Consider the following 24,435-nt stretch of genomic DNA (forward strand, 5'->3'; position numbering starts at 1 on the left):
GAACGATAATGTGCTACTGAAGTGGACATTGCCCTTACTGAGTGTGCTTTTACTCGCCCTTGGAGAGGAAGGCCTGCTTGTTCATAACAAAATTGTATACAATCTGCTAGCCAATTGGATAGGGTATGTTTACCCACTGCTTTACCTGGTTTGTTTGGGTCATAGGAAACAAAAAGCTGATTGGATTTCCTGTGGAGTGCAGTGCGGTTTAAGTAGAAAGACAATGTGCGCTTGCAATCCAAGGTGTGTAAGGCCCTCTCTCCCTGGTGAGAATGAGGCCGTGGAAAGAATGTGGGTAAAACTATTGATTGGTTTAAGTGGAATTCCGTGACTACCTTAGGGAGGAATTTAGGATGAGTACGGAGAACCACCCTGTCATGTAAGAACTTAGTGTAAAGTTCATATGTGACAAGTGCTTGTAACTCACTAACTCTTCTAGCTGACGTAATGGCTATGAGGAAGATGGTCTTCCATGTAAGGAATTTTAGGTCACAGGAATCTATGGGTTCAAAAGGAGAACGCATGAGTCTTGTTAAAACCAAATTTAGATCCCATTGTGTGACTGGGTGTCTAATTGGTGGTTTGAGGTGAGTTAAACCTCTCAAATCTGCTAACAAGAGGTTGTGTAGAAATAGGTGCATCCGCTACCTGATTATGGTAAGCTGAAATTGCACTTAAGTGCACCCTTACAGATGAAGTCTGGAGACCAGATTCTGAAAGATGGTATAAGTAGTCTAGTAAAGAGTTTGTAGGGCAAGTGAAAGGATTAATGTCATTTTGCTTGCACCACAAAGTGAATCTCTTCCATTTGGAAGCATAGTTTTTCCGTGTGGAAGGTTTACGTGAAGCTATAAGAACTTGGGATATGTTGGATGAAAGATTGAGTGGTTGTAAAATCAAGCTTTCAACATCCAAGCTGTCAGAGATAGGGATTGAAGGTTGGGATGGCGCAACCGACCCTGATCCTGAGTTATGAGAGTGGGAGCTACTCCCAGGCGAATGGGATCCCTGACTAAGAGGTCTAGAAGTGTGGGAAACCATACTTGTCGAGGCCAATATGGGGCTATGAGTATCATGGTCCCCTTGTCCTGTTGTAGCTTCACTAGAGTTTTGGTTATGAGCGGTATTGGAGGATACGCGTAGAGTAGGCCTGAGGTCCAAGGGCGAGCAAATACGTCCTTGGCTGGCCTGTTCAGGTTGTATAGGAAACAGTAGTTGTCCACTTTGTGATTCAGATGTGATGCAAAGAGGTCTACTGTTGGTTGTCCCCAACGTTGAAATATCCTGGTCACTTCTGTGGGATCCAGGGACCATTCGTGTGGTTGGAATTGACGACAGTCTGTCCACCACTACATTGTGAATGCCTGCCAGATAAGTGGCCTTGAGAAACATGGAGTTGTTCAAGGCCCAACCCCATATCTGAGCTGCTTCTTGACAAAGGAGGTACGATCCTGTCCCTCCTTGTTTGTTGATATACCACATGGCTACTGTGTTGTCTGTTTGGATCAGCACAGTCTTGTTTGTAAGACAGTCCTTGAAGGCATGCAGAGCATAACGTATAGCTCGAAGTTCCAGGAAATTGATTTGAAATGTTGCTTCGAGCTTTGTCCAAGTACCTTGTGTCTGGAGATTGCCTATGTGAGCTCCCCACCCCAAGGTGGATGCATCGGTAGTCAGAGTTATTTGTGGGACTGGTTGTTGAAAGGGTAGGCCCTTTCGCAAATTGTCCTTGTTCACCCACCATAGCAGAGAAGAATGTAGTTTGTGGGTTACTTGAATCCGAGTATGTAATGGTTGAATGGCTTGGATCCATTGTGATCTTAAAGTCCATTGCGTTATTCTCATGGCTAGACGTGCCATGGGTGTGACGTGAACTGTAGAGGCCATGTGGCCTAGCAAAGTTAGAAACTGGTGGGCTGTTACATGTGTTTGTGATGTGAACCACCTTGCTAGTAAGGAGATTGTTTCTGCCCGGTCCTCTGGTAGAAAAGCTCTTGCCAGGTTGGTGTTCAATTCTGCTCCTATGAATTGAAGCAGTTCTGGCTGGAGGTGAGATTTTTGATCAGGAATCCCACTGAATGTAGTGTTGTAATTGTTTGATTGAGAGAATCGAGAGCTCCTTGTAGAGACTGACTTCTGATGAGCCGGTCGTCTAGATATGGAAATACGTAGATGTGCTGCAATGACTGCTAAAGACTTTGTGAACACTCTGGGAGCAGAGGTGAGTCCGAAGGGAAGGACTCTGTATTGGAAGTGTTGATGACCTACTATGAAGCGCAGGTATTTGCAATGAGGAGGGTATATTGGGATGTGAGTATAAGCATCCTGAAGATCCAGAGAACAAAGCCAATCTCCTTTTTGAAGAAGTGGAAGCATAGTGCCTAGAGAAACCATTCTGAACTTTTCCTTTTTTTAGAAATTTGTTGAGATTTCTCAGGTCTAGGATGGGGCGTAGGCCTCCTGTTTTCTTTGGAATGAGGAAGTAACGGGAGTAGAATCCTCTTCCCTTCTGAGACTGGGGCACTAATTGTATTGCCCTGAGCCTCAGAAGGGAGGATAACTCTGAAGAGGAATTAGTTGAGATTCCTGTTGTGGGTAGGCTCTCAGTGCAAATTCTGGTGGAATTGATAGGAAATTGAGTTTGTAACCTTGTGCTATTATGGAGAGCACCCATTGGTCTGTTGTTATTGTTTGCCAGTGTGTGTAAAAGTGGGACACTCTTCCACCCACTGGAATTTGTGTGTGAGGGTTTAAAGGAGTGATTTGTTCTCTGGCCTGTATCTCAAAACCCAGTTGCAGGGCCTGTCTGAGGTGGGGGTTGAGCACGGGGTGCCCTTGGTTGTCTAGCCTGGGTGCGTTGCTGTTGAGGTCTTGTAGATCTACCTCGAGATGTTTGGGGGTAGTATTTGCGTGGCCTGTAATAAGGCCTCCTTGTTTCCCTGCGAGGAGGTCGGCGAGGAGGCTGTGTGGAAGGATCTTGAGGCATTTGAGATAATTGGCGTAAAGTCTGAGTGATCCTTCAGCTGTTGGACTGCCTCCTGGACTTTTTCTCCAAATAGATTGTCTCCTTTGCATGGAAGATCAACAAGTTTTTCCTGCACCTCAGGCCTGAGGTCAGAAGCTTTGAGCCATGCATATCTACGTGCAGCAATGCCTACAGCCGCAGTTCTGGAGGCAGTATCAAAACTGTCATAGGCCGCTCTTACTTCATGTTTACCTGCTTCCAGGCCTTTATGGATTATGGCCCGTGTAGGTTCTTGTAGCTGTGCAGGTAGTAAATTGGTGAGTTCCTCCATCTGCTTCCATAAATTTCTCTGATACTGTGTCATGTAGTTGGTATGCAGAGATTCTGGAGTTTAGCATTGAGGATTGGTAAATTTTTCTCCCCAACGAATCCAGGAAGCGGTGATCCTTGCCAGGTGGGTTAGAGGAATGGGGCCTAATCCGTTTTGATTTTTTCTGCGCAGATTCCACTACCACAGATTGATGTGGTAGTTGAGCCTTTTGGTACCCTGGAGTTGACTGTACCAAATAGGATGAATCCACTCTCTTATTTACAGCTGACACTGTGGATGGGTGCTCCCAGATGCGGTGTTGTAAGTCTAAAAGCACCTCATGTATTGGTATAGCCAAGACTTGTTTGGGAGGGTCCAAACTGCAGCACTTCTAAGGTGTGTTGCCTTGAGTCTGGTTCAGTTTCCAACTTGAATGGAATAGTGTCTGCCATATCTGTATGAAGTTGGAGAAAGAGGTCTTCAGGTGGGGACTTTTCTTGGTTCAGGAGGGGAGGGTTCAGACATAAAGTCCTCAGAAGATTCTGTATCCCGACTGTCCCAGGAATCTTCTTCCTGTCCATAAACATGCTTTGGTTTTGTAGTTTTATGAGGCAGATGGAGCCCTGATGGACCTGGCAGTGGATCATCAGGAGGTTGATTTGAAAACTCCTGTTCTTTAGGCATTGAGTGAAGTACATCTTTGTATTTATGGAGGAGATGATGTAATGAAGGTACATCTTGAACATCTTAGACATCTATGGTTGATGTCCTCGATGGTGCTGTTGGTTGTCTCGACATCGATGTCGAGAATTGTCTCTAACTCAATGGAGGTAACATGGGCATCGATATCGAAGTCGTGGACGGTATCTGCGCATATATGGATGTCTACGTCGAAGTTAGTATTCTTGGTGTCGACGTCGATTCTTTCAGAGTCATCGGCGTCATAGTAGACACCGGCAGTCCCACCGGCATCGATGCTTGTAGCATCGGCATAGACGAAGTCGTCGGAATTAATTGTTCCCTCAAAGCCTGTGAAATCGCTTGTTTTATCATTTCAGATAATTCTGGCGTTACAACTGCTGTTGTGAGTAGTTGTAAGCGGTGGCAAAGGCTGAGGCGTTTGAACCACTGCAGGGCCCTGTAGGGGTTCCGGTGTCGAGAGCGGAGGAGGCCCAGACACCGAGGTATCGTCTGAGCGTGGCCGCTTTGCTGTCGGCGGACTCCGGGATGTGGATTCGGATGTCAACGACCTTCGATGTCTATGTTTATGTTTTTGAGACTCGCCGGATTTTGCCGAGGTAGATTAAGGCGATGAATGATCCCCCGACGGTCCCCTGATCGATTTTTTAAGTAATAGTCGGCTTCGCTCCGGCCGGAGATTTCGAAGAAGTGGATGGCGACTGCATTAACTGGAGGTGGAATAGATGTTCCATTTTTTCCAGTCTACTTTTTGTCGTCTTCGGCGTCATTTCGGCACACTGCGGACAGTTTTTAATGTCGTGATTTTTGCCGAGACATAAGACGCACTCGAGATGCGGATCCGTAAGGGACATTTTTCGTGCGCATACCGGACATTTTTTAAAACCGGTAGCCATATTGCGATCGACGGCAGTCGAGGCAAAGAATGAAAATTATGCGAAAGAATTTTGGAGAAAAATTGAAAATTGAGACTTTGGTACTCACCAGCCGGTGTAAAAGTAACCTTTTTGAGAAAAATGTGAGAGAATATCTGGTTGATTGACTTTTTCAGTCAGAATTGTTGAGAAATTTCTCAACGGCTCCTATACCCGCGATGCTAACTGCAGCGCGGAAAGACGAAGACTGAAGAGAGACACCTGTGGCAGAGAATATCATAGCATGCTGGGCATGCTCAGTGGCCTCACAGGGCCAGTCAAAAGTTTCTAGAAACTTTGACAGAAAGCTTCCCGCTTCAGGGCTCCATCAGTGACGTCACCCATATGTGAGGACTAGCATCCTGCTTGTCCTGGGATAAAGTTTTATATATTCATAAAATGTTGAAATATATACATCAGGTCCAATTTGTCATTCTTTCAATTTCAATCATTGTTTTGATTGGTCAGAAAATTTTTAAAAAAACCTGTAAGGAAGTGCACCGGCCACAGCCATTTCCTTAGAAACATGTAGACTTCACATTCTAGAGAGTGTGTGGCAAGTGACTAAACTTTTTTCATTTGAAAATCCTAAACCTGTTTTTTTTTTTTGTTTTGTTTTTTTTAAGATGCATTGAGGGTTACCTGGACTGTTTCCCTGTTGCAGCCCATGGTGGGCAAAACACTGTCAGTGTTGGAAGTAGATGTCCTGTATTGAAGTCATCACCAGTTTGCAGCTTGAAGTTTGTCATTGCAGATTTATAGACACCAAGAAGATTAAGCTGTTTTTTTCAAGCTTTAAATTCTTTAGAAAAGGCTGCAGGAGGTTTGACATGTTATGAGAAGAAATAATGTGGATATAGTGGAAATGTATTTCTTGCAAAAAGTTTTGTGTCTAAAAAGTTTTGAAAAATAACAGTAGCAGAAAGTTCTTTTTGGAGGTTTTTTTAAACTAATGATGGTGCCCTTTAGTCACCTGATCGCAAGCAGTTATTGCTGAGATCAGGCATCCGAAGTTTTTTTCTCCAATTTCAGTAATTACCAATGTGTTTAAGCATAGGTTATTGAGAGTTCCTTTTTCACTCATGGTTGCTGTGGAACATTAAGTTCTTTCATCATGTCCAAGTCACATGACAGTCAAAGCCCCAATACATCAAGGCTTCACTTCAATGCTCTTTACACCTCAATTCATGTCATGACATGGACCAGAGCATCATGTTGAGGAAACCAAACCAGCTGCAGACTGTTTCAATAGAGCCTGTCCTCGAGCAAATCATTTTTGAAACAGAGTACTTTCTCCAACTTGAGGTCAATGCAGAGTTGGACTTATTCTTGCTGCAATGCAAACATGGAGCTCTTCCCACCAAGCTCCTGAAGAGCTCTAGTTGACATTCTCAAACAGATCTCACAGCCAGGCATGTCGTGGCCTATTCTCAAATACCAAGAGGAATTTTGACTGTGCATGAATCATCTTTTGATTCTGCAGGTATCAGCTCTAGAAGTCACTGACCTACTTCACTGCTAATCTGTCCAGACATACACACCACACACACACCCCCAAACACAACTGAAGCAAAATCAAAGCGAATACTATACTAAGAAAAACATTGGCAACAAAATTAAAGATCAAGTTGACGCTGATAAGACTCCAGTGCAGAAAAAATAAAAGGGAAAGGTCTTCAACACAGTAAATATAAACGCTCTGTAGAAAAATCAAAACAAATCTGCCTCTGTTCAAACCATGGATAAATGGATGTGTGCAAACAACTGAAGTTAAAGAGAGGAAGATAAACTGGCATCCAGGTGGAGCTTCCTTCTCAATGCAGGAAAAAGAAATTACTACATTATCTGAAAGACATATAAACAGAAAAAGTTCCTGAGCTTCAGAAGAGCTTGTGCAACTTAAAATGGAAATACTGTTATTTTAAACTGACACATGCAAAACAAGACGGGTGCAGAAACAAGACATGACATTCATTTGTTAGGAAGAAACCAAAGTTGACTGCCAGTAACATTCAAAATGTTTATTTCTGTTAAGCAAATATTTAACAGCAGCAACTGAAGCAACTGCAATTTTCTCCCCAGCTTGAATCCCTCTATGGGTTCAGTAACAGGGAAAGTAATTGAGTTTAAAGTATAACAAATGGATCCACACAAGATAAAAACAACCAAAAGCAGAGGTACAAATACAAGATAAGCCTAGGCAGGCTGTATGCACTAGAAATAGTCTAGCAGCCAAGATTAGCTGCTAGAAATCCATTAAAAATATCTGAGAATGAGGCATAAGAAAATAAATCTGTCATTACCATACAGTTAGAATCAGAAAAGGATGGAGCAGATTTTAAAATTATTATCAGGAAAGTTAACTTTTAAAATCTGATCAAAATGTAACCTGGCTGGAACTAAACATCGCAGTAACTAGAAGAAGTGGACTAGAGTAGCTGAATCTTGAGTAGCTGCCTGAAAGGCAGAACATAAACCAAAGAGTAAACACAGTTTACTCATTACAGCTGAGAGTTCTTGTGCAGTCTCCCTTCTTCAAACATGCAACTTTGATAAAAAGAAAGTGACAGCATTCACCTGACAACTCAATTAATTTATGTCGTTTATTTTGATGCACAGCTGAGATCTCATCATAGTCTGGGTCATTATCTTCAATTACCCTCTTGATTCCAGACATGTTGCAGTGGTCAATGCCCTAAAATGAATCAAAAAACAAACATGAGAAAACTAAAGTCACCGAACTCTATTGCTAGAAAAGAAATATCTAATGCAGGAGTGGCCAAAGTGTCCAATGAGCCACAAGCGGCTCTAATGTGCAGACTGTGGCTCTTGCCATTCCCCGTAAGATGCACGTGTTTGTGGCCAACAGTTTTACTCGAGTGGCTGTGCACGCCATATAGCATTAACTGCTCCATAACCATCTGTACTGGCCCTGTGAGCCTATTCAAAACTCATAGGATGACATTTCCTATATTTCATTCATTTTCTAATCCGTCCTTCTACAAGCACCCAGAACAGTTTAACACACACACAATACAGTTATTAGTTATGATCTGCACACAGGAAGTGCCAGCCTGCAAGTTTTGAATATGCTTGTAGGGCTAGCACAGATTGGGAAGAGCATCAGCAGCGGGATGGCAACAGCAAGTCTATTGGGAGTTTTTAATGCGTTTGCGCCATCTCAAGGCCATATGAGAGGCAGAATGGGGAGCGGGATCTGTGGCCTTCGGCCTGGGCACAGTTACGGGAGTGTGCAATATTGGCCAGCCTGTAGTGAGAGACAGTGGCCTTGAAACTGTAGGTTGTTCGAGGAAGGGAGGGGAAGAAAGACGCAGGAGAGATGGGGTAGGTGGCAGGAGAAGAGAGGCTATGAGGGGCAGAGGCTGAGGGAAGGGGAAGGAGAAGGAGAGAGAGACTGGGATGAGGTTGACAGCTGACTTTCTTTGGAAGGAGGGAGGATGAGGAGGAAATCCCTGCCCATCTCCTCAAAGGTGAAACTCTGCTACTGTGAGTTCTAGTTTTGTGACTCTCGTATGAAAGTTTGGCTTCCCCTCCTCAAATATGTCTGCATTCAAAATAGATCTTATTCTCATTATCTGTTGAACATATAGATATTGCTGTACTAGGAATCTACACTGCTGTGAACATTCATGCTGCTGTTTGCAATAAACACTATAACATTATACACTAGATCAATAGGAAAGCTAAAGACCAAAATGAAAATTCAGCATTAAAAATTTGTAAGCAAAAATGAAGTCATGAAATTCAGTTACAGACTCCCCACCATTCACGACTCAGCAGTCTTCCATATTACACTACCAGTACATTTCTATGACATCATTCTATAAACAGATAAAATATACATGGTCATAATCTTTTAAAATTGTCAGATAAGCAGTAGTACCGGGCAGCACATAATCACAAGTCTGTAGGTGCAGATACCCTAACCCAAGCTCTTGACCAGAAAGGAGATTTATAATGCCTACACAAGTCATCTTGGGGGGAGGGAAGCAACTGTTTACATGTAATAGATGTTCTAACAGCAACTCACCAGGCACACAAGATCACATGACTACATGGCAGCAAGCGCAATGAACTTTCCAGAGCTTAGTGGTAAAGAAAGCTTTTATTGCACCTGTGCAGGATTTCCTGCAGGTTCTTTCAGTTCTCTCCCTTTTGTAAGCTTAGCTAATAGGGGGGGGGTTGATGAAATAAGGGGTGATGAAGCTGCCAAGAGTTTGTATGCACATTTTCCCTTGCAAAACCCTATACGGATATGTAAAGGAAAATTAGGTTCTTACCTTTGCTAATTTTCGTTCCTGTAGTACCATGGATCAGTCCAGACAGCTGGGTTATGCCTCCTGTCCAGCAGATGGAGTCAGAGAGAAAACTGAAAACACCCCCTAGATATACTAGTGTGCCCCCTGCGGTCCTTCAGTATATGTGATATCAAAGCAGAAGTAAGAATACAGCCATCAGAAATGCCATCCCCAAAATTTCCAAAACTCAACTGTATGGAGTCCAACGTAGAGGCCAGATCAAACCGTTACCTCCATGAAAACAGACAAACAAATAGAACACCAACGTTGTACAGTCAACAGGAAACATGGACAACCGTACGGTGAACAAAAAACGCTTCATCCTTGATGTGAAAAACCAACTGGAAAGAAAAGGACGGAACACGAGCGGACTCCCAGAACACCGTGGGCGGGCGTCTGGACTGATCCATGGTACTACAGGAACGAAAATTAGCAAAGGTAAGAACCTAATTTTCCTTTCCCTGTACGTACCAGGATCAGTCCAGACAGCTGGGATGTACCCAAGCCGCCTCAACTGGGGTGGGACCCTGACAGTCCCGCTCGAATCATGCTGCTGCCAAACGACTGTTTGGACGGACCCCGGACATCCAAGCGATAATGCCTGGCAAACGTATGTCGAGATGTCCAAGTGGCCGCCCTACAGATCTCCTGGGAAGAGACCAACTGATTCTCTGCCCACGAAGTCGCCTGAGCACGTAGCGAATGAGCCTTTAGCCCATCCGGAACAGGCTTACAGCAGCCAATGTATGTGGATGCAATGGCCCCCTTTAACCAGCGGGCAATAGTAGCCTTAGACGCCTGGAGACCCCTCTTGGGCCCATTCCACAGCACGAAAAGGTGATCCGACTTTCGAAAGTCATTAGTAACCTCCAAATAGCGTAGAAGGATGCGCCGAACATCCAGACGCCGCAAGTCCTTTCCTTGAGAAGACCGCAAGTCCTCCGCGGAAAAGGAGGGTAACTCAACTGTCTGGTTGACATGAAACGCCGAGACCACCTTAGGTAGAAAAGACGGTACGGTTCGTAAGGAAACCCCCGAATCAGAAAAACGCAAGAACGGTTCTCTGCAAGAAAGAGCCTGAAGCTCCGACACCCTCCGAGCCGAGGAAATAGCCACAAGAAAAACCGTCTTGAGGGTCAGATCCTTCAATGAAGCCGAATGAATAGGCTCAAACGGAGCCACACACAAACCCCGGAGCACCAAATTCAAGTTCCATGAAGGACAAGGAAGCCTAAGGGGAGGACGCAAGTTCCTAACTCCGCGCAAGAACCGAGCTACATCTGGGTGACACGCAAGGGAAGACCCTTCCAGCTGACCTCTCAAGCATCCCAGAGCCGCCACCTGGACGCGAAGCGAATTATACGCCAAACCCTTTGTCAGGCCCTCCTGTAAGAACATGAGGATCTGAGGAACGGTCGAACGCTTAGGCGTAATACTCAAATCGGCGCACCAAGCATGGAAAACCTTCCAAACTCTAGCATAAGCAAGCATAGTAGAAGACAGACGCGCTCGAAGCAGGGTAGACACCACCGCATCCGAATAACCTCTTCCTCAACTGCTTCCGCTCATAAGCCAAGCCGCCAGACAAAAGCGATCCGCCAGTTCGAAAACCACCGGACCCTGACGCAGGAGATTGGGAAGATGACCTAGCCGAAGAGGGCCGTCCACCGCCAGGTTGACGAGATCCGCGAACCACGGACAACGCGGCCATTCCGGAGCCACAAGAATCACCGGACCCTGATGGGACTCTATGCGTCGTAACACCTTTCCCACCAGTGGCCACGGTGGAAACACGTACAGAAGGATGTGACGGGGCCACGGAAGCACCAGCGCATCCACTCCTTCCGACGCGTGTTCTCTTCTTCGACTGAAGAAACGCGCCGCCTTCGCATTTATCCGAGTCGCCATGAGATCCAAGTGCGGAGTCCCCCACCGCTGAGTGATGAGACCCATCACCTCCGGCGAAAGCTCCCATTCCCCGGGATCGAGATGTGGTCGACTGAGGTAGTCCGCCTGAACGTTGTCCACGCCGGCAATGTGGGAGGCCGCCAGACGCGACACATGGCATTCCACCCAGGTCATCAACAACGCGGCCTCTGTCGCCACCGCACGACTTTTCGTGCCTCCTTGTCGATTTACGTACGCCACCATGGTCGCATTGTCTGACAGAATTCGTACCGACCGACCGCGTACCATGGGAAGGAGGCGACGCAAGGCCAGACGTATCGCCTTGGTTTCCAAGCGGTTGATGGACCAAGTGGACTGGCGTGCTGTCCAGGAGCCCTGAACAGCCCGGGATTGGCAGACGGCCCCCCAGCCGGAAAGACTGGCATCCGTCGTCACCACCAGCCAAGATGGGGGTTCCAGGGTCACTCCTTGAAGCAGGTTGTCCGGATTGAGCCACCAGGCGAGACTGGAGCGGGCCTCCTCCAGTAGAGGAAGCTCCAGACCGTAATCCTCTGATCTGGGATCCCAACGAGATAGCAGAGATCTCTGTAAGGGCCGCATATGCGCAAAAGCCCATTGCACCATCTCCATAGTAGACACCATATGACCAATGAGCTGCAAATGATCCCACACCGTGTGAGTCGAGAGAGCCAGCAGACGCCGTACCAGTGCCATGAGATTGAGCATGCGCTGATGAGGAAGAAAAACCTTGCCCACCAAGGTATCGAAGCGCGCGCCCAAAAACTCCAGTTGTTGGGTCGGCTCGAGCCTGCTCTTCGCGAAGTTGACCACCCAACCCAACGACTGAAGTTGACGCACCACCAGGGAAACTGCCCGTTTGCAAGCTGCATGCGATTTTGCCCTGATTAGCCAATCGTCGAGGTAAGGGTGCACGAGTACCCTCTGCCGACGAAGAGAAGCCGCGACCACGACGAGCACCTTGGTGAACACTCGCGGTGTGGTGGCCAGGCCGAAAGGGAGGGCACAAAACTGATAGTGGGACCCTAGCACCATGAAGCGTAGGAACCGTTGATGACGATCTCGGATACCAATGTGGAGATAAGCCTCCGTCAAGTCCAAAGAAGCCAAAAATTCTCCCTTGGGGACGGCCGCAATAACAGACCGAAGAGTCTCCATCCGAAAGCGAGGCACCCGTAAGGCCTTGTTTACGCCTTTGAGATCCAAGATCGGTCTGAAGGTGCCCTCCTTTTTGGGGACCAGAAAATAAATGGAATACCGACCCGTCCGAAGCTGGTCCGGCGGGACCGGAGTCACCGCCCCCAGAGCCAGTAGGTGCTCGAGCGTTTGAGCTATAGCCAGCCTCTTTTCCATCGGACCGCACGGCGATACCAGAAAGAGATCGCGGAGGGGACATGCAAAATCCAACTCGTAGCCGTACCGGACCACGTCGAGGACCCATTGATCCGAAGTTATTTTGACCCATTCCTCCCAGAACCGGGACAGCCGACCTCCGATAACGGGAATGGAGGAATGGGCCTGCGCACCTTCATTGTGCGGGCTTAATGGCAGGGAAACTTTGTGAGGAGCCTCCACGTAGAGGCCTCCTGCCCCGAAAGGAGGGCGACCAGGACTGGGTTCTCGTTGCCTGTTGCCTCTGTGGGAAGGAACCACCTCTTCCCGCATGGAAACGCCGTTGACCCCGAAACCGCGCCCTAGCATTCCCAAACGCCCGTGATTGACGCGGTTTATCCTCCGGCAACTTACCGTATTTTTCGCTCCATAAGACGCACCTGACCATAAGACGCACCTAGGATTCAGAGGGGGAAAATTTAAAAAAAAAAAAAAATTGTGCTAAACCGGCTCTGCGTCTGGGCGTCTTATGGAGCAAATTAGGGGAGTGCATAGTTTGTTTTTTTCTCCCCATTTTGTTTTCGGGTCTGGGGAGGGCCATTTCGGTCCACTCCCCAGATCAGAAAATTTTTCTTTCTGTGGGAACCCCCAAAACCCCCCCCCCCCCAATCCCAACCCTTTAAATTAACAACCTCCACCCCCCTGACCCCCCCAAGACCTGCCGAATTAATTTCCTGCAACCCCCCACCCTCCTGACCCCCCCCAAGACCTGCCAAACGTCCCTGGTGGTCCAGCGGGGGTCCAGGAGCGGTCCGGGAACGATCTCCTGGGCGTGGGCCGTCGGCTGCCAGTAAACAAAATGGCGCCGACGGCCCTATGCCCTCACTATGTCACTGAGACCGATCGCTGCTATTGGTCGGTCTCAGTGACATAGTGAGGGCATAGGGCCGTCGGCGCCATTTTGTTTACTGGCAGCCGACGGCTCACGCCCAGGAGATCATTCCCGGACCCCCGCTGGACCACCAGGGACGTTTGGCAGGTCTTGGGGGGGGTCAGGAGGGTGGGGGGGTTGCAGGAAATTAATTTGTCAGGTCTTGGGGGGGGGGTTGTAGGAAATTAAGTCGGCAGGTCTTGGGGGGAGTCGGGGGGGGGGGGGGTGTTTGTTAGATTTTTGTTTGGTTTTTTTTTTTATATTCGCTCCGTAAGACACACATACATTTTCCCCCCACCTTTGGGGGAAAAAAAGTGCGTCTTATGGAGCGAAAAATACGGTATATACCTTGTTGTCGCCCAGATCTTTAATAAGCTGATCCAGCTCCTCTCCAAAAAGCAACTTGCCCTTAAAGGGAAAGGAGCCTAATCGCGCCTTAGAGGTGGCATCCGCCGCCCAACGACGGAGCCACAGCAACCTCCGAGCCGAAACAGCCGAAGACATGATGCGAGCCGACGTACGCAACAAATCATATAAGGCATCTGCGGTATAAGCGACCGCAGCCTCACCCGGAGGAAGCTCCTGCTTGGTCAGCAACTGCTGGACCCAGCGCAGGTTGGCCCTCTGCACGAGGCTGCTGCACGCCGCTGCCCGGACACCTAGGGCCGCCACATCAAAAATACGCTTCAGTAAGATCTCCAGCTTACGGTCCTGGAGATCTTTCAAAGCTATCCCACCCGTAACAGGGATAGTCGTATGTTTAACCACAGCCGTGACAGCCGAATCCACCGCCGGTGTCTTCAGGAGTTCCAAGGAATCCTTAGGCAAGGGATATAGCTTTTCCATAGCTCGAGTGACCCTCAGAGAAGACTCTGGCTGCTCCCATTCTTTGGAAACAATTTGCAACACCTTGTGATGGAATGGGAAGGTCTGAGGAGGGGCCCGAATCCCCGCCATGGCGATATCCCCTGTAGAAGTATCAGCGTCCTGGGGGGGCGCCGTCAGCTCAAGCTCTTGTAAAACATGGAGGATAAGGGAGCTTAACTCCTCCTTGCCAAATAAACGCAGCACCTGGGGGTCATCCCCGTCCACGGGCAGTTGTTCGTCCGCAGCCAGCAAATCCGAAGGCTCCTGGGGACTCAGAACCGGATCCGCAACTCCTGTGCCCTCAACCCCCCCCCCCCCCCCCCACGGGCGGGTAACACTGGCTCCGGAGGACCCTACGCCCAGAGGCTTCCCCTGGGGCAAGTCAGGTTTAGGGACCTTGGGGGGAGAAGGGACCTCTGCCTCCCAACCAGATTCAGCCTGCAAGAAGGCTTTGTGCATGAGAAGCACAAAATCGGAGGAAAAAGGCACCGACCTTTTTAAATTCCTCCTAGTGGATCCCGAGGGAGGGGGGGCTGTAGGGCTCCCCAAATCGGTCGGTGGCTGCGGATTTCGCTCGCTAGGGGAGGGGGGAGGGGAGGATTCTTCCTCCGATGCCTCCGAGTCAGTGTGCCGCGTGTTCAAAATGGCCGCCGCACTCCTCCCCGAGGGAGGGGGGGCCGGAGAACGGCTGCTAGCAGCGCTGCGATGCCGCGGCGAAGAAAGGAGCAAGGCATCGTTACGGGCAGCGCTCGGCCCCCGGGAGGGTCCCTCGTCCCCGGGGCAACACCGGGGACAAAGGCCCTCCCGGGAGAGTCGCGCCCCCGTGCCCGCACAGGCCACACAGGCCGAAGATCTCGGCATCGCTCCAAGAAAATGGAGCCCCGACGCAGAAAAAAGGCGCCAAAAACGAAGGTGAGTAACCCCCTCACCGGCTCAGCGCTCTGGGTGACACAGTCACCCCCTCCGGGGTCCGCAGAGGCTCTGGCAGGCCGGGGTGATTTTAAACACCAAATCCACTGCCTGTGTCCAAAAGGACTGAAATGGCTCAACTTTAAAAAGGAACAGTGGGGTTTTTTTTTTTTGGTTTTTTTTTTTTTTTTTTTTTAACACCCCCTTCAGGGTTGGGGCCCCTGGAATTGGGGGGAAGGGTGACCGGCCCACCGGTAAGCTCTCCCCCAGCCTCAAGGACCGTCTAACCCGGGAACCGTCACAGGGCAGAGCCCTATGTGCCTGCCCCACTCTGAGCTCAAACCCGTGCTGCGCTCACACAAAACACCAACACAAATAGAGCAGAGAGGAGAAGAAACCAAATGATCTTGTCCCTCTAATAAATTTTCCCCTTGTCTACTATTTTTTTTTTTTTTTCCTAGTACAAACAAACTGACCAGACCAGGACCGCAGGTTATGCCTCTCAATCTGCTGGAGTCAGAGAATATACTGAAGGACCGCAGGGGGCTCACTAGTATATCTAGGGGGTGTTTTCAGTTTTCTCTCTGACTCCATCTGCTGGACAGGAGGCATAACCCAGCTGTCTGGACTGATCCTGGTACGTACAGGGAACAAAGGTTTTGTGCATGGAAAAAACTGCGTACAAAAGCGCTTACCGACTTGCAGTTTTTCCTGCACTAGTAGATGCTAATGGCATGAAAAGGAGGCAATTACCTATTCACGGGAAATGAAGGGAGCCGCACTAGAAGATAGAAATGCTAGTGCAAGTTTTTTTTTTACCACCACTGTCAAGGCACGAGTTAAGTGACAGCATCGAACTGGGTGCCATTTTCTTACATTGCTTGCATATGTGTGGTGTGGTTGTGTCCATGCAGCTCTGGTGTTATTTCTATGGAGATTTCCAATTGTGTCCAGCAGTTCCTGATGCTGTGGTATATACTGCAGTTTTGCCAAAGAATGACAGCAGCAGCAGATTTGACAGGTGACAGAGGTTATGGCATGAGAGAGAGGATTAGGAAGGAGCAGGCAGAGAAGAGAGATCATGAGAACAGGCTATTCCAACTGGAACAGGCCATAGAAGGGTACAGAGGCAACTGATATTTCGCCTCTGGACCACGCTGCTGGGGATGCCAGAGTTGGATGTGGTGAGAATCTACAGACTGAGCTCCATGGCTGTCATGGACCTGTATGAAGAGCTCAGAGGACATTGATCCCTCTCAGAACAGGGACATGCCATCCCAGGCCTGGTGAAGCTACTTTGAGCCCTTCATTTTCTGGTCACCAGTTCTCTCCAGAACACAGTGGCTGTGGAAGCTGGCATGCAGCAATCTAGTCTCCCATCACTTCACCCAGGTACTGAGGGCCATGATGAAGAGGGTCAAGCAGTACATCAGACACCCACAGCAGCTTTGGGAGTGGCAACAAATGGAGAGCATTTTTCAATATAGCTGGTATGCCAAACATGATGAATGCTATCGATTGTACCCATGTGGCTCTTAACTCTCCTCATGGAAGAGAGATGGCATATTGAAATTGGAAACATTACCATTCCCTTAATGAGCAAAGCAGAACTGAAGATTCTCAGCATATTAACAAAATTCCCTGGTAGCAGTCATGAGTCCTTCATCCTGGTACAGTCAGCACTGGCTCAACAATTCACAGAAGAGAAATATAGTGAAGGCTGGTTGCTTGGTAAGTTATAAAACAAAAAAGTGACTTTTTAACTTATTTGCTATGTGGGGATGGAGGTGTGCAGTTAAAAAACAGAAGTGCAGAGAAGGGAATAAAAATCTAGTTAGTATGTGCTTTCTGTTACATGTGCCTTATTAAATTGGTTATTCACCTGTGAGCCTACCAGTGGCGTAGCCAGAATTGATTTTTTTGGGTGGGCACAAGGTTAACATGGTGGGCTGTAGGCATGCAGGACTACTAGTTGTTTTCTTACTGATAAATAATGCCATATACTGCAACCTAGAATGGCTTTCTAAGTAATTTGCAACAGCCATTATGCATCATGTATGAAACTTAATAATTTACTTCAATTTCAAGCGTTAAAAATTCCTTATTAATCAGAATTTATTTTATATTTATTGCAGTTTATAAATGCCCAAGTATAGAAAACAATCAGATCCAATCATGTAAAAACAAAAATTAATGTATTCTTTCATGAACCATCTTTACAGAAAGCCAGAAATCTTCATAAATACAATAAAATATAATTAATCATCAGAACAGGTGCAGCACAGAGCTAGGGCAATTCACATTACAACTAATATGAAAAAAAATTTTCAAATTCTGGTGTCACCTCAGCAAAAAATAACCCTCCACTGCTATTTTGTGAAGTAACACAAACTCTTACAAAGAAAGGCATCTAAAACCTTGCCATACAGTCACAGCACTGACTCTCAGGATTCAAATAACAGCAACCTTATGAAAAAGCAGCAATGCAAATACACCACCAGGCCCTAGAACATTAATACATCACCTACTGGAATAACAGAACAAGCTGGACTACTACAGAGAAATATGCTAGAAATACTGCATTTCTATCACAAACAGGCAAAACTGAGACCGACCCTTACCTAATATAGAAATCTACCTTATAAATGGGCTCTGACCGACGGCCCGCAAATGCGCAGTACAGAGCAGCTCTACTGCGCATGTGCGGGCGAGCACGTCGGTCAGAGCCGTGCGTGCCCGAAAAAAAAAATGGCGGGAGGAGCAGTAGCGGCGGCAGCAGCGACGAAAAAATGGTGGTGGGGCCGCAGGAGCGGCGGCGGCCGCGAAGCAGGAGTGGGAGGAGCAGGAGCGGCGGCAGGCGCGATGACGAGCAGGAGCGGGAGGAGAAGCAGCGGCGCCCCGCGCGCGGGAGTGACAGCGCCCCGAGATCTGCCGGCAGGAGCGGGAGAAGCCGTGCGCGCGGGAGTGACAGCGCCCCGAGATCTGCCGGCAGGAGCGGGAGAAGCCGTGCGCGCGGGAGTGACAGCGCCCCGAGATCTGCCGGCAGGAGCGGGAGGAGAAGTAGCGGGGCCACGCGCGAGGGACACCCCCCCGAGATCTGCCGGTTGTGGATGATCTTAAAGGGGAGAGGGAGGTGTGAGAGAGGGAGGGAGGGAGGGAAGGTGGGAAGGTGAGGGAGGGAGGGAAGTGAGAGGGAGGGGGGAGAGAGTGAAGGAGGGAGAATGAGGGGGAGGGAGTGGGAAGGAAACAGACCGAGCCCGTTGTTACGGGCTTAACGGCTAGTAAGACTATAAATTAGAAACATGCAGATAAAACCAAAATAGAAAGCCTGAGAAACTAAAATTTCTGAACAGTGGAATACTTAAGAGCAAAATACAAAATTATAAGAAATGCACATTCCCAAAGATGACAGATTTAAATTGCTCGTAATAAGGCTAAAGTATCACAGATTATCAACAAAACAAATCACCGTGAATTACGTTTTTTTTGTATCATTAAGTAGACCTCATACATGGGCGTAGATGTGAATGCTATCCAGCATAACCTTTTACACCAGTAGTATTATCATGGGTCAGAAATGAATTTTATATGCTTAATGAATCCAAAGTGAAAATAATTCAAAGTTGATGTAGCATGACATTTCTCATTGTATTCATTGTTGCAGAATTTCTTAATGCATCATAGTATTGACAACATTCAATTTCTTAAGATAATGTAGGAATGTGAGGAAACGCATTACTTCCATGTTGGTGAAAATGCCGCGAAAATCTCCTCACATACCTTCATCGGCCCCTTGATGAAGGCAGTCACCGAAACACGGTCAATGTCAGGCTAGTACACCTCGAGCCTTGTAACATCTTTAACTCTCAGGCATTTCTTTCACATGCAAAAAAAGCTAAGTAGCTACATTATCTTAAGAAATTGAATGTTGTCAAAACTATGATGCGTTAAGAAATTCTGCAACAATTAATACAATGGGAAATGTCATGCTACATCAATTTTGAATTTTTTCACTTTGGACTCACTAAGCATATAAAATTCTTTTGACCCATGATTATACTACTGGTGTAAAACGTTATGCTGAATCGCATTCACATCTACGCCTATGTATGAGGTCTACTTAATGATATAAAAAAACATAATTCACGGTGATTTGTGGTACTTTAGCCTTCTTATTACGATTTTATACACTACTATCTGTCCATAAATTGAGAGAGCGGTTGTGTTGCTTATATTTAAATTGCTAACATCTCAAAATAATTTTTTACCTTTGTTGTCTGATCTGTATTTTTCTAATCAGTTGGTCCTGGTCTCTTTTTCCCATTTTTTCCCCTTGTTGCTTATAGGAAAATTAGTTCTTACCTGTTAATTTTTGTTCCTGTAGTACCACGGATCAGTCCAGACAGTGGGTTGAGCCTCCTTTCCAGCAGGTGGAGACAGACTAAAACTTGCAGGATGCCCTATATCAGGACAGAGCCTATCCTCTCACCCTTCAGTATAACGTATGTCAAAGCAGACAACAATAAAACCAAGAATAGGATCAAGCAAGTAACCAAAAGCTCAACGGAGCAACCATAGTATACCTATACGCTCTTGCATAAACTTGGTGTAAAATAGCCACCAAGGCTTCCGGTGTAAATGCTCAGTAATCTTGCACCAAGGAAAATATGAAATCTGCAGACCTGCAAGAAAACAAGCTTCGAGAGGACAGAAGACAGGGAAGGGAGTCTGGACTGATCCGTGGTACTACAGGAACGAAAATTATCAGGTAAGAACTAATTTTCCTTTCCTGTACGTACCCGGATCAGTCCAGATAGTGGGATGTACCAAAGCTTCCCTAAACTGGGTGGGACCGAGAGTCCCGCTCGAAGCACGTGCCGTCCAAAGGAACCGAACACCGGAGCGTGTACATCCAGATGGTAGTGCCAAGCAAAAGTATGCAGAGACGTCCAAGTGGCAGCCCTGCAAATCTCCTGCGGAAAGACAGACTGACTCTCCGCCCAAGAAGTAGCCTGAACGCAGAGAATGGGCTTTCAGACCCTCAGGAAGAGGATGGCCCTGACAAAGATATGCAGAGGAAATGGCTTCTTTCAGCCACCGCACAATCGTGGTCTTAAAAGCCTGTTTATCCCGGTTGGGACCACTCCAAAGGATGAAGAGATAGCCCGAAACTCGAAAGTCATTGGTGACTTGAAGATAACGAAGCAAGACTCGCTTGACTTCCAATCGACTGAGGTCGCCCCCAGCCGTACCCGCAATCTCCTCCGGAGAGAACGCGGGGAGCTCCACCGACTGCTTGACGTGAAAAGCGGAGACAACCTTAGGCAAGAAGGAACGAACAGTCCTGAGAGAGACCCCGGAATCAGAAAAACGTAAGAAGGGCTCCCGACAGGACAGCGCCTGAAGCTCGGAAATACGACGAGCAGAGGAGATAGAGACTAGAAAGACAGTCTTAAAGAGTAAGATCCTTGAGCGTAGCAAGGCAAAGAGGCTCAAAGAGAGCTGCACAGAGGGCACGAAGGACGAGGTTGAGACTCCAAGATGGACACGTGGCCCGAGAGGGAGGGCGGAGGTGTCTGACGCCCCTCAGGAAACGAATAACGTCCGGGTGAGCAGCCAAGGCATGACCATCCACCTGACCGAGGAGAGAGCCAAGCGCAGAGAATTGAACGCGTAAGGAACTGAAGGAGAGACCCTTAGAGAGACCCTTCTGAAGGAAAGAAAGAACCAAAGGAAATCTAGGTGGAGCGCGCCGGGACGCCCGCCTCCGTACATGCGGACTCAAAGACCTTCCAGATGCGCACATAGGCCAGAGAAGTCGACTGCTTCCGGGCTCGCAGCAGGGTGGAGATGACCTCCTCCCTATAACCTCTGCGCCTCAGGCGACGCCATTCAAAAGCCAGGCCACTAGACAGAAGCGATTGGCCTGGTCGAAAAATACAGGCCCTTGCCGGAGGAGACTAGGGAGATTGAGGCGCTGGGGCCCGTCCACCGCTAGATTGATGAGATCCGCGAACCACAGCCGTCGCGGCCACTTGGGAGCGACGAGAATCACCGGACCCCGGTGGAGTTAGATTCTCCTGAGAACTTTCCCTACTAGACGCCACCGGGAGGGGGGGGAGAAACACGTACAGAAGCACGTCCGCCGGCCAAGGGAGAGCCAGAGCGTCCACGCCCTCTGCGCCGTGTTCCCTCCAACGGCTGAAGAACCGATTGGCTTTGGCATTGCACAGAGTCGCCATGAGGTCGAAATGAGGAGGACCCCACCTGTCCACGATCAGAGCCATGGCCGCGTCCGAGAGTTCCCATTCTCCCGGATCGAGCAACTGCCGGCTGAGGAAGTCTGCTTGAACATTGTCTTTTCCGGCGATGTGAGAGGCCGCAAGGCACTGTAGGTGACGCTCCGCCCAAGCGGAGCGTCACCTACAGTGACACCCTTCAGAGATTTACCAAAATGTTTTCACAGTAGGGGTATAAGAGAATATGCATACAGAATTTCTAGTTACCAGATCACCCAAAAATTAATGCTTGCCAATGGCCTATTCCAGAGATGGGCCAAGAAAACAAACCGGTAACCGATCCAAGATGGCAGATAGCAACACACACAAAAAGTAGAATCAGTGTAAATTGGACTTTATTGAATCTTGCCCGACTCTGGCTGAGTTTCGCTCAACGAGCTGCCTCAGGGGCTATTGCAAACAAATAAAAGGCACACATACATATGTATTTGAAACAAGTAAAATGGAATATAAAAATATTAAATCATAATAAATATTATAATAAAAAAGATACTATAATATAAACATAAGCAAAATTGACTCACAAACATGTATAGTATTAATGTGTGTACAAATATATATGAAATCTTTAAAAACATTAAAAAGAACAATGTACATGTGTATGTACATATATCAACGGCATACAAACAGAAAATTGCAAGGGGAAGCATGTTTACATACATACAAACAACTTGATAAAAAAACTTAGAGTAATGATTAAAAATGAAAATATATTATATTGCTATAATATATATCCAACATATTCAATAAATGTATACTGAAACTAAAGAAAAACATGTATATAAACAAACAAATGAAACAAATAAAAAGGAAAGAAAAAATAACGTGAAAAAATGGAAAAAAATTAAAAAGAAGAGTGCATGTGAATGTTTTTTTTTAAATCCTCTTATTATGTTAGTGCAGACAACATATATGGAATGAATAAATACATAATAAATACCTTAAGAGCCACTTGAATTGGCTCAAATTAGCATGGACCTCTCATATCTTAATCAGAGATATATTTATCAGCACAAACTGTCTTAATATAAAAGAAAAAAATAATGACTACAATGGCCACAAAGGGTGAAATAGTAAAAAATCACCGTAAATATATTAAAATATTTTTACCTATTGGAACTATTTTTAAAACAGCCACTTTTAACGGCGGACCGCTGTAAAAGCAATTATATTCCAACTCTTTCAACAAGTCAAAGCACAGAGAGAAAGGAGATTTAGATCAAAGTAAAATCAAACCAATTTCAATACCCTACATCGCTAAAACTGCTCTACTTATAAAGTAACGAAGCTGAAAAAGAATTTGAGAAGCTTTGTGTTTTTCTCTGCTTTTCTACACCCGCGATTGTCTACACCGCCGGCAGCGGGGTCTGTGAGTCACATATAAAAAAGTCTACTTTGAGCAACCTTAAAAACAATATTAATAAAAATGTAAAGCTAATATATAAATATTTAATCGGTACTCAAAGTAGTTAAAACTAATGCAGATAATATTAACAATAAAAACTATTTTATAATCTAGAATGCGTCATTAAAACCGGAAATCGCCAAAGGATACTGATATCTATGCCTTATAATTAACTTTAGTATAAAATATCCTCGGTTTTTCATGCCGTTTTTAACTCTTAAAAAGCGATTATAAATATCTATACTTAAAAATGAAAGCCTTGGATAAATACAAAAACTTCCATCTATACATAAACCTTCTATCTATTAACGATAGACCATGGTTAGAGAAGTCACTCACCTACTCGCCACTCAACACAAAATGGTGCAAAGATGAAGCCTAGCAGCCTAGCAGCGATATTTATACTCAACTCACATTCCAAATCTCGCGATATCAAGCGAACCTACACCTAGTCAGGGCGCTATGTTGTCAATGGTTGTTGTGAATTTTAAAGAATAAAAGGTTCTCAACCTCATAAAAATTAAGAAAATACGAATAACTTCACAAACGAATTCCTAAAAACATTTAAAACCTGTACGTAGAGTGCCATCCTCATGACAACCTATCGAAGTGATATATACATTATAGATACATATATGAAAGGGGGTATAAAAACATTTTTTTATATATAAAAATTCTCATTCCATGCCTTTATTAAAATCTATGGATAGGTACCAAGAGACCAAATAAAATAGTGACTACAGAAGGGAGGGATAGGAGAAGGGGGGGGGGGGGGGAGAAGGAAACAAAAGGGCAGGGTCCATGGAAAGGTGATAGGGAGAATAAAGGAAGGAGGGATAGCAGGATGAATCAGCCATGCATACCTGCCCTCCTCCCTAGACATGTCCTGTCTAACCTTACGGTTCATGCCACAGCCATTCTTCAGCTTTACAATACCACAGAGGAGACTGATGCCGCGCAGACGCAGAGGCATTCAAAGATGTGCTTCCTGAAATAACGTCCGTGAGAGCGCCACTGATGACGTCACCCAAACAGCAAGGCTAATTCATCTTGCTATCTACAGAAAACACTGTTTATGGTAAGCAAATTTGTTTTTAAATAGAAAAAAAAAATAAAGAACTGCCAGCACATTTTAAATCTGTGATCCATAGACCCAGTTTGAAAAATCCACTTGTTCTCTCATCTGGAACAGCCTGGGTGGGGAGAGAGAGCAGGAGATAAAGAAAAGGGTCAGAGGAGGTGGAAGGGGGAGAGGACCAAACTTGGGTGAAGTAGGTGGAAAGTGGAGGAGATGGGAGAAAAGAATAATCAGCATAAGGGTGGGGTGGAATAAAAACATAAGAATGTATGCACACACTAGGTAAGAAAAGTACTCCCACCACCCCCTTCACTCTAAAGTGGGGGTACTGTGGCAGGAACATATAACTAATGCATTTCATCCCTGAAAATTATGGAGGAATTTGTCAAACCTGCAAATCCCACACACCCTCAAAAATAGTCTCATTCCCTGGCAACTTCCTTAGTAAACATTGTCAACGAAGTCATGAACCTTACTTTCA

General features: G+C 46.5%; 1 protein-coding gene across 12 annotated transcripts in view; it reads right to left on the reverse strand.

The window, feature by feature from the left end:
• YEATS2 (YEATS domain containing 2) overlaps nucleotides 1–23,858 on the reverse strand; it is a 799,337-nt gene extending 775,479 nt beyond the window's left edge. For 3 of the 12 annotated variants that reach the window (XM_029617008.1, XM_029617015.1, XM_029617013.1), the window contains exons 1-2: nucleotides 23,772–23,802; nucleotides 7,466–7,583 (exon numbers count right to left, since the gene is read on the reverse strand). In XM_029617008.1, the coding sequence (XP_029472868.1) occupies nucleotides 7,466–7,583; nucleotides 23,772–23,783 (130 nt within the window). In that variant the 5' untranslated portion in view covers nucleotides 23,784–23,802. Of the gene's footprint in view, nucleotides 1–7,465; nucleotides 7,584–22,411; nucleotides 22,493–22,581; nucleotides 22,614–23,215; nucleotides 23,241–23,739 lie in introns of those variants that run through there. The other 9 variants (XM_029617016.1, XM_029617007.1, XM_029617010.1 and 6 more) reach the window with 8 other exon arrangements.
• Between the last annotated feature and the right edge of the window lie 577 nt (nucleotides 23,859–24,435).

Source organism: Rhinatrema bivittatum, chromosome 9 (genome assembly GCF_901001135.1).
Source record: "Rhinatrema bivittatum chromosome 9, aRhiBiv1.1, whole genome shotgun sequence".
NCBI lineage: Eukaryota > Metazoa > Chordata > Amphibia > Gymnophiona > Rhinatrematidae > Rhinatrema > Rhinatrema bivittatum.